Source organism: Nerophis lumbriciformis, linkage group LG27, assembly GCF_033978685.3.
Source record: "Nerophis lumbriciformis linkage group LG27, RoL_Nlum_v2.1, whole genome shotgun sequence".
In the NCBI taxonomy this organism is placed as follows: Eukaryota; Metazoa; Chordata; class Actinopteri; order Syngnathiformes; family Syngnathidae; genus Nerophis; species Nerophis lumbriciformis.
Window position 1 is genome coordinate 35,701,536 of NC_084574.2, and position 15,654 is coordinate 35,717,189.

The 15,654-nt window shown below is 41.9% G+C and overlaps 1 protein-coding gene across 1 annotated transcript in view; it reads left to right on the top strand.

Annotated features, from left to right (window-relative positions):
- suclg1 (succinate-CoA ligase GDP/ADP-forming subunit alph) overlaps nt 1-15,654 on the top strand; it is an 86,517-nt gene that overhangs the window by 16,294 nt on the left and 54,569 nt on the right. The window contains exons 2-5 of the mRNA XM_061988030.2: nt 974-1,074; nt 11,581-11,697; nt 11,846-12,058; nt 14,929-14,986. Coding sequence (XP_061844014.1) covers nt 974-1,074; nt 11,581-11,697; nt 11,846-12,058; nt 14,929-14,986 — 489 coding nt within the window. The remainder of the gene's footprint in view (nt 1-973; nt 1,075-11,580; nt 11,698-11,845; nt 12,059-14,928; nt 14,987-15,654) is intronic.

Sequence of the window (15,654 nt, forward strand, 5' to 3'; positions counted from 1 at the left end):
TTGAAGAAAAATGGGTTGCATGGTCGAGTCGCCAGAAGAAAGACATTTCTGCGCAAATATCACAAAGTACCCCAGCACAGAGACAAGCCTCAAAACTTCTGGAACAAAGTAATTTGGAGTGATGGCTTTCTTCTGGCGACTCGACCATGCATCCAATTTATCTTCAAGTGCCTTCTTATTGTGCATCTTGAAACAGCCACACCACAATTTTTCAGATAGTCCTGTATTTCAGCTGAAGTTATTTGTGGATTTTTCTTTGCATCTCGAACGATTTTCCTGACAGTTGTGGCTGAAATCTTTGCTGGTCTACCTGAATCCCTCATTTTCCACTTCTTAATCAGCGTTTGAACACTGCTGATTGGCATTCTCCATTCCTTGGATATCTTTTTATACCCCTTTCCTGTTTTATGCAGTTCAATTACCTTTTCTCGCAGATCCTTTCACAATTATTTTGCCTTCCCCATGACTCAGAATCCAGAAACATCTGTGTGGCACTGGATGAAAGATGCAATGGTCGGTCAGAAGCCCAGAAACTCACTGACCTTTAATACACACACATTAATTACAAACAAGCAGGTAACAGGTGAGGATTGGAACCTTGATTAGCCATTCAAACCTGTTTGTGTCTGCATGTTATCAGATCAAAGTCACTGGGGTATGTAAACTTTTGATCAGGGTCATTTGGGTACTTCCTCATGTCATTTTGATTTAAAAAGAGTAAACACAGTTGTTTGCCAATAAATAGCTTCACACGACCATTAAGCATGAGTGGAAGAAAGGTTTTTGTGTTATCATTCATATTCTCTGAAGAATGGCCAAGAAATCATAAATTATCCCAGGGCATGTAAACTTATGAGCACAACTGTATATATGTGTGTGTATATATATGGATAGATAGATATATCTATATATTATATATACATTTGTTTTGATTATGTATGCTAACTTCAGTCTGTCTTTTCTCTTGGTTCAGTGCAGCAAAGTGGTGTCAGGCACTGTTATACGGGATCAAGACCAAACCTCTACATCAGCAAGGATACCAAGGTCATCTGTCAGGGCTTCACAGGAAAGCAGGTTTGTTATGAAACCTTCTTACCTCAAGACTATATTTGCTAGGCGAATTATGTTTCAGAAAAGTCATGCTGGTGCCAGTTTGCTTCCAAGCAGCTTGTTTCAGTGAAATACTCTTTACTATTGAAACAAGTAACACGTAGCCAAACCTGCACAACTTGTACTCGGCTACCACAACAAGTATATAATAGATTGTACTGCCAGAACGTGTCTCTTTTGTGAAAGGAAAGAACAAATAATACTTGCATTACAAAGAATATCTCCATATGGTGATCATCACATGTTTCCTCTTTGCAGCTATGTAGCTTCCTGTGGTGTGGCGGCATCACAAAACAGGAATACATACTGTTTTTGTGCAACTTTATTTCTGAAAATGTCAGAGTTGTACCAACGTTTTTTGCAAAAATATTCCTCAACAATTAAACAATATTCAAAGTTCAGACCAGTATCAGAGTTACATTTAGAGGTGGGGAAAATTATCGATTCGCCCATGCATCACGATTAGAACATGGCCTTCGGGAAGGATGGACAAATGTCATTTCAAGTAATACAGATGGTTCTAAAATGTGGCAATAATGCTAATGTTCTCTAAACGTTAATTCTAGGTTTGTATAATATTTTATCTCGGAATGTATACATATATATACATTTTATACATCATAAAATATTACTATATATATATATATATATATATATATATATATATATATATATATATATATATATATATATATATATGATAGTTAGAGGTATAAATCAATTTACAATGGAATCTAATTGTGAGGTGCCCCAAAGATTCCCACCTCTAGTTGAAGCTATTGATTATTTTAGTAATCGATTAATCAATTGATGAGCTTTTTCGATTAATCGGATAAAACACACATTATAGCTTCTATGCATATTTTAGGGACAATTGTTGAAATAAACAATTTTTTTTTTCTTGCCCCCACCTTCATTGTTTTTTTTGTTCTATTAAATGCACATCATCAACATTGAAAGTGCCCTTTTAACATGTGTGCAGTATTAAAGATTGTGAATAAAAACCTTCACTCTCTGATGCAATGCAGGTATGGGACCCACTCACCACCGCTCTCATGTGTGCTCTATTGCAGCCACTGTGCAAAAAATGATGTCCTCTAATTTAAAGTTCTGGGCACTCCATGCTGTCTGGCTTTTATTGAGATTGATTTTGGCTATGGTGTCATTTTGGTAGTTTTTTTTTGTTTATATCATAATTGTAATATTTAAATGATGATAAATTAATGAGTTGTGGCAGGCAGTCTTGGATGTCACCAATGCGGTGGTTTGAGGAAACACGCGGTTGCTTTTCCAAACACGTCTTTAATGAACTGCCAACATGAGAATGCTGAACAGGAAGTGCTTAAATGCTTTGTAAATACACTGAGACAAAGTCTAAGTTCATTGTTTTCTTCATGCGACCCCTAAGCTAAAACGAGTTTGACACTCCTGATCTAAGGTAACATTCTGTTATGTTGTGAACGAATGATTCAGATTTAGTGTGGATTGTTCATGCTGGACTCTTGAGAGCTCGGTTTAGATTAGGTGGGCATGATTGGTCAAAAATGTTCTTCTGTTTTCATAGTTTCACTTTGCCATTTTGTCTGAGCATATGAGACAGGCTAGTGTTGTTTCCCGAGGAAAGAATGAAATGAACATCATTGAGTCTGACCATTCTGGGTTGAAAGCTTTATTTTCGCTGTCCAGTTTCCTTTTCCAAGCGCCATCTGTATTTATTTTTCTGTTGTCCCTCTGTCGCTAGCTCTCTTTTTTCTCTCTATCTCTCGCTCTCATTTCTCTTTTCTTTTGCCGCATTTTTGACTCGTACTTTGTTACTTGTTTCACTTCTCTCTTATTTTTTGTCTGTTGATATTTATAATCAAAACATCTAGCGCCTGTAATGTACAGATTTGATTGGCCGAGAAGTAATCGTGCCTTAACTCGGTGCTTCTCAACTATTTTCTGTCCTGAACCCCCTGGGGGACAGAAATGATCCGCGACTATTGAGAATTTCATAATGTTTCTCTATTTATCTCTTACATATATTTATTTTTATTCCTGTCACAAAATGTGTGTGTACTTATTACTTCAGAACAGGCAGCCTGTTAAAATAGATTGAACACTGCAGACACCGAGCTGCAGGCTTTTGTATTGTTCCAACATGAATACCATAGTGTAGAGTAGACACAAATAGTGTCAATCTCCTCTGCCACGGTTTGGGAAACACTGGCTTAACTCGCATGCAATTGGTTATTTCCTAATCCAGCAGAGTCTATAAAAGGTGTGCTGGTCTAAATAGAACCTCATATTGAAGTGTAAAGACATTAAATAATTTCTTGTCTATAGGTACATGTTTGTACACAGACCCATAGACCCAGACCGCGGTCCGCCAGTTATTTATCTGTGATGCTTTTGCATTTCCAAAAGCGAAAGCCAAAGAACACACCGGTCAGGTCGAGGATAAAGTAAAGTAAAGGCTTAGGCTATAAAAAGATTTCCAAAGCTCTGAACATCTGAAGCAGCACTGTTCAATTCATCTTCCGGAAATGGAGAGAGTATGGCACAACTGTAAGCCTACCAAGACAAGGCCATCCACCTAAACTTACTGGCCGAACAAGGAGAGCACTGATCGTAGAAAAGGCGAATGGTAACTGGACAAAATGCAGAGATCCACAGCTCAGGTGGGGGAATCTGTCCACAAGACAACTATTAGTCATGCACTGCATAATGCGGTATTTATGGAAGAGTGGCAAGAAGAAAGCCATTGTTAAAAGAAAACCATAATAAGTCCAAAGCAGTTTGACGGAAGCCAAGTTTGGGGACACGGCAAAAACGTGGAATAAGGTGCTTTGGTCAGACGGGATCAAAATGGAGTTTTGTGGCCAAAATGTGTGTCAGAGAACTAATAGTGCACATCACTCTGCACACATCATCCCCACTGTCAAATATGGTGGTGGCAGCATCATGCTCTGGGGGTGCTTCTCTCCGACAGAGACAGAACATATGGTCAGACTTCATGGGAAGATTGATGGAGCCAAATAAAGGCAATCTTAGAAAAAATCTTGTTGGAGTCTGCCAAAGACTTGAGAGTGGGGCGAGATTGACCTCCCAGCGGTACAACAACCCTAAATATAAAGCCAGGCACAATGGAATGGTTTAAAAGAAAAGCTATTCTTCTGTTAGAATGGCCCAGTCAAAGTCCAGACCTAAACCCAAATGAGGGGGCGGGTGGCGACCGGTGCAATGGATGTGGTGTGGATCTAGTTAATAATGTGAGAGTCCAGTCCATAGTGGGGCCAGCAGGGGATCATCTTGAATGCAGACAAGTCAGCAGCACAGAGACGTCACCAACGGATGCACAGATGAGTGGTCCCGGGTCCCAACTTTGTACAGCTAGCGCATAATCTGTGGTCACCTAATAAACTCTCCATGCAGGAGAGGGTGGCAGAGCAGAAAAGAGACGGCAGATCAACTGGTCTAAAAGGAGGGTCTATTTAAAGTCTAGAGTATACAAATGAGTTTTAAGATGGGAGTAAAAAGTTGGCAACCAGCGTCACTGAAAGAATCTAAACACATTGAACATGTGATATCCCTTGTTATTATTGTACAAACCCCATTTCCATATGAGTTGGGAAATTGTGTTAGATGTAAATATAAACGGAATACAATGATTTGCAAATCATTTTAAAACCATATTCAGTTGAATATGCTACAAAGACAACATATTTGATGTTCAAACTGATACACTTTAGAATTTGATGCCAGCAACACGTGACAAAGAAGTTGGGAAAGGTGGCAATAAATACTGATAAAGTTGAGGAATGCTCATCAAACACTTATTTGGAACATCCCACAGGTGTGCAGGCTAATTGGGAACAGGTGGGTGACATGATTGGGTATAAAAACAGCTTCCCAAAAAATACTCAGTCTTTCACAAAAAAGGATGGGGCGAGGTACACCCCTTTGTCCACAACTGCGTGAGCAAATAGTCAAACAGTTTAAGAACAACGTTTCTGAAAGTGCAATTGCAAGAAATTTAGGGATTTCAACATCTACGGTCCATAATATCATCAAAAGGTTCAGAGAATCTGGAGAAATCACTCCACGTAAGCGGCATGGCCGGAAACCCAACATTGAATGACCGTGACCTTCGATCCCTCAGACGGCACTGTATCAAAAACCGACATCAATCTCTAAAGGATATCACCACATGGGCTCAGGAACACTTCAGAAAACCACTGTCACTAAATACAGTTTGTCGCTACATCTGTAAGTGCAAGTTAAAGCTCTACTATGCAAAGCGAAAGCCATTTATCAACAACATCCAGAAACGCCGCCGGCTTCTCTGGGCCCGAGATCATCTAAGATGGACTCATGCAAAGTGGAAAAGTGTTCTATGGTCTGACGAGTCCACATTTCAAATTGTTTTTGAAAATATTCGACATCGTGTCATCCGGACCAAACGGGAAGCGAACCATCCAGACTGTTATCGACGCAAAGTTCAAAAGCCAGCATCTGTGATGGTATGGGGGTGCATTAGTGCCCAAGGCATGGGTAACTTACACATCTGTGAAGGTACCATTAATGCTGAAAGGTACATACAGGTTTTGGAACAACTATGTTGCCATCTAAGCGCCGTCTTTTTCATGGACGCCCCTGCTTATTTCAGCAAGACAATGCCAAGCCACATTCAGCACGTGTTCCAACAGCTTGGCTTTGTAAAAAAAGAGTGCGGGTACCCCGGACTGTTGAACGACTGAAGCTCTACATAAAACAAGAATGGGAAATAATTCCACTTTCAAAGCTTCAACAATTAGTTTCTTCAGTTCCCAATCGTTTATTGAGTGTTGTTAAAAGAAAAGGTGATGTAACACAGTGGTGAACATGCCCTTTCCCAACTACTTTGGCACATGTTGCAGCCATGAAATTATAAGTTAATTATTATCTGCAAAAAAAAAAATAAAGTTCATGAGTTTGAACATCAAAAATCTTGTCTTTGTAGTGCATTCAATTGAATATGGGTTGAAAAGGATTTGCAAATCATTGTATTCCGTTTCTTTACATCTAACACATTTTCCCAACTGGAAATGGAAACAGAGTTTATATATTGGTCTAAAGAAAGCAGCTCGTTTCCCTTGTCTAACCTCAGCCATTGTTTTAATCAATAAAACACACCCAGACAAAACTTGGGCGATACACTTTAAACCTTATGTGTTGAAGGAGACTTAAAGGGGAACATTATCACCAGACCTATGTAAGCGTCAATATATACCTTGATATTGCAGAAAAAAGACCATATATTTTTTTAACCGATTTCCGAACTCTAAATGGGTGAATTTTGGCGAATTAAACGCCTTTCTAATATTCGCTCTCGGAGCGATGACGTCACAACGTGGCGTCACATCGGGAAGCAATCCGCCATTTTCTCAAACACCGAGTCAAATCAGCTCTGTTATTTTCCGTTTTTTCGACTGTTTTCCGTACCTTGGAGACATCATGCCTCGTCGGTGTGTTGTCGGAGGGTGTAACAACACCAACAGGGACGGATTCAAGTTGCACCAGTGGCCCAAAGATGCGAAAGTGGCAAGAAATTGGACGTTTGTTCCGCACACTTTACCGACGAAAGCTATGCTACGACAGAGATGGCAAGAATGTGTGGATATCCTGCGACACTCAAAGCAGATGCATTTCCAACGATAAAGTCAAAGAAATCTGCCGCCAGACCCCCATAGAATCTGCCGGAGTGTGTGAGCAATTCAGGGACAAAGGACCTCGGTAGCACGGCAAGCAATGGCGGCAGTTTGTTCCCGCAGACGAGCGAGCTAAACCCCCTATCGACCCTAGCTTCCCTGGCCTGCTGACATCAACTCCAAAACTGGACAGATCAGCTTTCATGAAAAGAGCGCGGATGAGGGTATGTCTCCAGAATATATTAATTGATGAAAATTGGGCTGTCTGCACTCTCAAAGTGCATGTTGTTGCCAAATGTAGTTCATATGCTGTAAACCTAGTTCATATTTGTTAGTTTCCTTTATGCCAAACAAACACATACCAATCGTTGGTTAGAAGGCGATCGCCGAATTCGTCCTCGCTTTCTCCCGTGTCGCTGGCTGTCGTGTCGTTTTCGTCGGTTTCGCTTGCATACGGTTCAAACCGATATGGCTCAATAGCTTCAGTTTCTTCTTCAATTTCGTTTTCGCTATCTGCCTCCACACTACAACCATCCGTTTCAATACATTCGTAATCTGTTGAATCGCTTAAGCCGCTGAAATCCGAGTCTGAATCCGAGCTAATGTCGCTATAGCTTGCTGTTCTTTCTGCCATGTTTGTTTGTGTTGGCTTCACTATGTGACGTCACAGGAAAATGGACGGGTGGTTAAAATCAGGCACTTTGAAGCTTTTTTTTAGGGATATTGCGTGATGGGTAAAATTTTGAAAAAAACTTCGAAAAATATAATAAGCCACTGGGAACTGTTTTTTAATGGTTTTAACCATTCTGAAATTGTGATAATGTTCCCCTTTAAAAAAAAAAAAACCCGGCGAGTGTGTTTGACAAGTCAGAAGATACGTGGACTTTACAGATTGATAACCCCCTTTGTCCTTGCCCACATGCCACTTTTCATCCTTTGTTCTGCCCTCCACATCATAAAGCATGGTTAAGTGCAGTTGCAGTGAACACTCCGGGTAATTAGAAAAGGATGAGAAATGAAGCGAGTGATATTGGGAGCACATTGTCATGTCTTCTAGCTTGATAAGCAAGCCGTTCTTCAAATTGATTATCCCAGCAGTTACGATAATAATGTCTAGTGGAAAGAGTGGAGGGATTCAGCAACGCTAGCAGGGAGCAGACACATATTACAAGTGGTTGGGACTGCTGATTAATAGCATCTAATTCCAGTACAAATGACAACTCTTATTAAGAGGAAAGTTATTCTTTTACGCTCTTTGCAAGGACTGGCGGGGCCCTCTGTCCACCTTGTCTCAGCATCTTCAGTGATAATTAACAGACTAGCACGATCTCTATCCATCCATCAATCTTCTTCCGCTTAGCCGAGGTCGGGTCGCGGGGGCAGCAGCCTAAGCAGAGAACCTCAGACTTCCCTTTCCTGAGCCACTTCGTCCAGCTCCTCCCGGGGGATCCCGAGGCGTTCCCAGGCCAGCCGGGAGACATAGTCTTCCCAACGTGTCCTGGGTCTTCCCCGTGGCCTCCGACCGGTCGGATGTGCCCTTAACACCTCCCTAGGGAGGCGTTCGGGTGGCATCCTGACCAGATGCCCGAACCACCTCATCTGGCTCCTCTTGATGTGGAGGATCAGCGGCTTTACTTTGAGCTCCCCCCGGATGGCAGAGCTTCTCACCCTATCTCTAAGGGAGAGCCCCGCAACCCGGCGGAGGAAACTCATTTCGGCCGCTTGTACCCGTGATCTTGTCCTTTCCGTCATAACCCAAAGTTCATGACCGTAGGTGAGGATGGGAACGTAGATCGACCGGTAAATTGAGAGCTTTGCCTTCCGGCTCAGCTCCTTCTTCACCACAACGGATCGATGTAAGTGAGCACAGCTTGTAGGTTCAATGTGCTCACAGAGTCATTTGTTTGTATACGTTTAAATTGGAGCATGTTGTTTCGTGATGGGGAAAGTCATTTTTTGTTTTCATGCTAGCATCAAAGCTAGCGAGCCGAGGCCAGTCAGTCCGTGAGTTTATCCAAGTGCAGTAATCATCACGGTTTTTCGATCATTTTGATTCAAAATAAATGAATGAATTAAAAAAAATACAGATAAAACTGTAATAAAATAAAACGCTTACCGTATTTTCCGCACCATAAGGCGCCCTGGGTTATAAGCCGCGCCTTCAATGAACGGCATATTTCAAAACTTTGTCCACCTATAAGCCGCCCCGTGTTATAAGCCGCATCTAACTGCGCTAAAGGAATGTCAAAAAAACAGTCAGATAGGTCAGTCAAACTTTAAAAATATATTAAAAACCAGCGTGATGTGGGCGCGCATGGAGTCATATATCAACATGGACGGAGCTGCGTGAAAAAAGCCACCCGGCCTCTTCGCGTAAACTTCCCTTAACCACTCGCTCATCTTTTCTTCATCCATCCATCCCTTCGAGTTAGCTTTTATGATGACGCCGGCTGGAAAGGTCTCTTTTGGCAAGGTCTTCCTTTTGAATATCACCATGGGTGGAAGTTTCTGGCCATTAGCATGGCAAGCTAGAACCACAGTGAAGGATGACTTCTCATTCCCTGTGGTGCGAATATTCACCGTACGTGCTCCCGTTGTATCCACAGTGCGGTTCACAGGAATATCAAAAGTCAGTGGAACCTCGTCCATGTTGATAATGTTCTCTGGCCGGATCTTTTTTTCAGCTATCTTGTTTTTACAATATGCACGGAAAGTAGCCAGCTTTTCTTGAAAGTCTTTAGGCAGTTGCTGTGAAATAGTAGTCCGTGTGCGGATGGAGAGATTGCGTCTTTTCATGAACCGGAAACCTGTCGCTTAGTAGGAGCCATTTTGTGGTCTTTACAGATGTAAACACACAAAGGAAATGAAACGTAATATCCGCGCGCTTCTTCTTCTTCTTCTACGCGGGCGGGTGGTTGCTTACAGTAGAAGAAGAAGCGCTTCCTGTTCTATGGGGGCGGGTGCTTACCTTGGCGGTTGCTTGCGTAGAAGAAGAAGCACTTCCTCTTCTACGGGGAAAAAAGATGGCGGCTGTTTACCGTAGTTGCGAGACCGAAACTTTATGAAAATGAATCTTAATATTAATCCATATATAAAGCGCACCGGGTTATAAGGCGCACTGTCAGCTTTTGAGTAAATTTGTGGTTTTTAGGTGCGGCTAATAGTGCGGAAAATACGGTAATTGTCATCAAATCAAATCAAATCAAATCAACTTTATTTATAAAGCACATTTAGAATTTACCACAGGGGTAGCCAAAGTGCTGTACAATGAGCAGGTTAAAAGATAAAACGAGTACCGAGCAAACACAACACAACACAAACAGAACACGATAAAAAATAAATAATTAAAATAGAATTAATAAAAACATAAAAACATAAAAACAGGATCACAGCAGGTGTATTATGGGGCGCCATTGCGCCATTGCGTTGACCCTGGATCTCAGGAAACAGAGTGGACCGACACCAGCAGATGACATGGCACCCCAAACCATCACCCAACCATGCAAATTTTGCATTTCCTTTGGAAATCGAGGTCCCAGAGTCTGGAGGAAGACAGGAGAGGCACAGGATCCACGTTGCCTGAAGTCTAGTGTAAAGTTTCCACCATCAGTGATGGTTTGGGGTGCCATGTCATCTGCTGGTGTCGGTCCACTCTGTTTCCTGAGATCCAGGGTCAACGCAGCCGTCTACCAGCAAGTTTTAGAGCACTTCATGCTTCCTGCTGCTGACCTGCTCTATGGAGATGGAGATTTCAAGTTCCAACAGGACTTGGCGCCTGCACACAGCGCAAAATCTACCTGTGCCTGGTTTACGGACCATGGTATTTCTGTTCTAAATTGGCCCGCCAACTCCCCTGACCTTAGCCCCATAGAAAATCTGTGGGGTATTGTGAAAAGGAAGATGCAGAATGCCAGACCCAAAAACGCAGAAGAGTTGAAGGCCACTATCAGAGCAACCTGGGCTCTCATAACACCTGAGCAGTGCCAGAAACTCATCGACTCCATGCCACGCCGCATTAACGCAGTAATTGAGGCAAAAGGAGCTCCAACCAAGTATTGAGTATTGTACATGCTCATATTTTTCATTTTCATACTTTTCAGTTGGCCAACATTTCTAAAAATCCCTTTTTTGTATTAGCCTTAAGTAATATTCTAATTTTGTGACACACGGAATTTTGGATTTTCATTTGTTGCCACTTCAAATCATCAAAATTAAATGAAATAAACATTTGAATGCATCAGTCTGTGTGCAATGAATAAATGTAATGTACAAGTTACACCTTTTGAATGCAATTACTGAAATAAATCAAGTTTTTCAAAATATTCTAATTTACTGGCTTTTACCTGTATAACAAGCCATTTGAAAGTCATGGATTCCATATTATCTCCCCTTTTAAGGTAACATGACTGATTACTGTTATTTAATAATGACAAACATTCATTCATCATTTCTGTTTGTCCATCCGAACTGACAGCAGTGGAAATATGTAGTCAAATACATCACAGAAGCTTCAATGCATTTTCTCCGACATGGTCCAAAACCCCTGTTTTGTTTCCCCCTCTTCATCAGGGAGGAGATTAAACCACGCTCACGTCATTATTTATTCGTCAAGACTATTCCATGTCCTTATTTGTCGCGGCTTCATCCCCACATGAACTTATGTATTCATCCTGTCAGTCAGGCCTGGTGACAGACGATGGCGTCTTCCAGGGGAAACAATCCTTGTGCCAGACCTGGCATAGTTGAGTGATTTCTACTTAATATCACACTCGTTCATATACTGATGTCTTTGTGCTCTTAGGGGACATTTCACAGTCAACAGTCCCTGGACTATGGATCCCAGTTAGTTGGAGGCGTGTCCCCTGGCAAGGGGGGTAAGACTCATCTCGGCCTGCCTGTGTTCAACTCCGTCAAGGAGGTCAGTGGGAATTGGGCCAAGTTTTTATCATTGTGAGCCTGAGCAAGCATGTTTAGAATGGATACACTTTTCAAACGAGACATTAGATGGCAGTGTTTCCTCACTTTATAATTGCCAAATACCTTTTTTTTTTTATTCCTTACCTCAGGCGAAGGAAGGCACGGGGGCCGATGCCACAGTGATTTATGTGCCCCCGCCCTTTGCGGCAGCCGCCATCATAGAGGCCATCGACGCGGAGATCCCCCTGGTGGTGTGCATAACCGAGGGCATCCCCCAGCAGGACATGGTGAAAGTGAAGCACAAGCTCCTTCGCCAGGGTACCACTCGCCTCGTCGGCCCCAACTGCCCCGGAGTTATTAACGTAAACACACACACACACACACACGTTCCCATTTTGTTGTTGTTGTTGCTGCTGCACAAAGGCACTCTCAAGGGACTACAGGCCATTCAACTTCCCAGGTACATTTCACTGGTAGTAATGCTAATGTGTTAAAGGCACATGTTTTATTCATTTTGTCATGTGGAATTGAATGAATAGTCTGCAATCTCGATTTGGAATAGTAACTAAACTGTATTTCCTAATTATCGTATTTTTCGAACTATAGAGCGCACCGCTTTATAAGCTGCACCCACTAAATTTTAGAAGAAAAAACTATTTTTCCATATATTAGCTGCACCGAACTATAAGCCACAGATATACAATACAGGCCAAAAGTTTGGACACACAACCTTCTCATTCAATGTGTTTTCTTTATTTTCATGACTATTTACATTGTAGATTGTCACTGAAGGGTCCTCCACTCCTGGGTTCGAGCCTGCGCTCGGGATCTTTCTGTGCGGAGTTTGCATGTTCTCCCCGTGACTGCGTGGGTTCCCTCCGGGTCCTCCGGCTTCCTCCCACCTCCAAAGACATGCACCTGGGGATAGGTTGATTGGCAACACTAAATTGGCCCTAGTTTGTGAATGTTGTCTGTCTATCTGTGTTGGCCCTGTGATGAGGTGGCGACTTGTCCAGGGTGTACCCCGCCTTCTGCCCAAATGCAGCTGAGATAGGCTCCAGCGACCCCGAAAGGGACAAGCGGTAGAACATGGATGGATGGATGGATTGTCACTGAAGGCATCAAAACTATGAATGAACACATGTGGAGCTATGTACTTAACAAAAAAAATTGAAATAACTGAAAACAGGTTGTATATTCTAGTTTCTTCAAAATAGCCACCCTTTGCTCTGATTACTGTGTTGCACCCTCTTGGCATTCTCTCAATGAGCTTCAAGCACACCTGTGAAGTGAAAACCATTTCAGGTGACTACCTCTTGAAGCTCATCTAGAGAATGCCAAGAGTGTGCAAAGCAGTAATCAGAGCAAAGGGTGGCTATTTTGAAGAAACTAGAATATAAAACATGTTTTCAGTTCTATCACCTTTTTTTGTTAAGTACCTAACTCCACATGTGTTCATTCATAGTGTTGATGCCTTCAGTGACAGTCTACAATGTAAATAACGTGACGTTTTGGTGAATTCACGAAGCTGAAACAACACACAAATTAATTGTAAGTTAATAATACTATCACACACACTTATAAACGCATTAGCATATTAGCTAGTGCGAACAACGCTAGCTTCATTACCGTATTTTCCGCACCATAAGCCGCCCTGGGTTATAAGCCGCGCCTTCAATGAACGGCATATTTCAAAACTTTGTCCACCTATAAGCCGCCCCGTGTTATAAGCCGCATCTAACTGCGCTAAAGGGAATGTCAAAAAAACAGTCAGATAGGTCAGTCAAACTTTAATAATATATTAAAAACCAGCGTGATGTGGGCGCGCATGGAGTCGTATATCAACATGGACGGAGCTGCGTGAAAAAAGCCACCCGGCCTCTTCGCGTAAACTTCCCTTAACCACTCGCTCATCTTTTCTTCATCCATCCATCCCTTCGAGTTAGCTTTTATGATGACGCCGGCTGGAAAGGTCTCTTTTGGCAAGGTCTTCCTTTTGAATATCACCATGGGTGGAAGTTTCTGGCCATTAGCATGGCAAGCTAGAACCACAGTGAAGGATGACTTCTCATTCCCTGTGGTGCGAATATTCACCGTACGTGCTCCCGTTGTATCCACAGTGCGGTTCACAGGAATATCAAAAGTCAGTGGAACCTCGTCCATGTTGATGATGTTCTCTGGCCGGATCTTTTTTTCAGCTATCTTGTTTTTACAATATGCACGGAAAGTAGCCAGCTTTTCTTGAAAGTCTTTAGTCAGTTGCTGTGAAATAGTAGTCCGTGTGCGGATGGAGAGATTGCGTCTTTTCATGAACCGGAAACCTGTCGCTTAGTAGGAGCCATTTTGTGGTCTTTACAGATGTAAACACACAAAGGAAATGAAACGTAATATCCGCGCTCTTCTTCTTCTTCTACGGGGGCGGGTGGTTGCTTACAGTAGAAGAAGAAGCGCTTCCTCTTCTATGGGGGCGGGTGCTTACCTTGGCGGTTGCTTGGCGTAGAAGAAGAAGCGCTTCCTCTTCTACGGGGAAAAAAGATGGCGGCTGTTTACCGTAGTTGCGAGACCTAAACTTTATGAAAATGAATCTTAATATTAATCCATATATAAAGCGCACCGGGTTATAAGCCGCACTGTCAGCTTTTGAGTAAATTTGTGGTTTTTAGGTGCGGCTAATAGTGCGGAAAATACGGTACATTACAATAGCGGTTACAAATATGCATTAAACACTCCTACAGACATCATACATGGGACAATTTTGTAAGTACCGGTAAGAATTGTTTTAGTTATATTGTTAAACTTACAAATGTTGCTTGGTGTGATGAATGTAGAGTCATTTGGAGCAGAAACTGAATGGACGGCTAGAAGATGGAACAGTACTTCCGGTTGAAAGCGCAGTCTGAACAGAAGGACAGTGCAGCACCTGTAGTGAGCAAACTCGTCCAATAGATGGCGCCATAGCACCAACAGTAATGCACCTTTTCAGTGTTTTTGCTTGGTGTTTTTTTTTAACTATTTGAATTACGTCCATCAGTGAAGAAAAATCCACAAATTAACCGCACAGTTTTATAAACCACAGGTTTTAAAGCGTAGGAAAAAAGTAGTGGCTCATAGTCCTGAATTTACAATACAGTTTTTAAATGAATAAATGTCATTGGGCAGTGGATAGTGCATCCTGTCATGTTGTGTCCTTGTGTGTGTATACGTTATCATAATTTATATTGTTTATTTTCAGCCTGGTGAGTGCAAGATTGGCATCATGCCTGGACACATTCACAAACAGGGAAGGATTGGTAAGTTTTCTTGTATTGCTTTTAGAAGTGACATGACACAGTTATTAAAATGGCAATCTTGAATGCCTATCGTTCACAATCATTATGAAAGACCTGATGAATTATTAAATAAACTTTTATTATTAAATAAAAGTCCACTTACAGTGGAGCCAATGAGAGCTCCGCTAATCCGCCCATCAAACCCAATAAATTACCATTCAAAAAGCGCCAACAATACTTCATTTACATTTTGGGACTTGAATATTAACCAAGTATTAGTGATTTTGTTATTATAAGTGCTAACGCAGACAAGCAAAACTTTTTTATAGCGGCGCTCTGATCAAAAGCTTGTGTCCTGATGTTTACATCATCGAGTGGTCTGCTACTTCCTCGTTTCTTTGCTCCCTGTAAGTTTATTCTAGATCATAGATCATAAATCATGACTCTCACCTGCACAGAAGAAGTCTGAGTAGGTATTCCGACAATTTGGTACACTTTAACAGCCGTTTTAAGACCCGAAACTGGCAAGGCCGACACGAAAAGACGCTTGGTACCCCCCTCCCCTTTTCTTTGCAAGGATTATGAGTCATTCTTCATCTAAATGGTAATATAGGAACATTCTAGCAGTCGGCATCTTAATGACAGAAGACTTACTAAGGTAAGATGTTTCATTATGTTTGTTGGCTCTC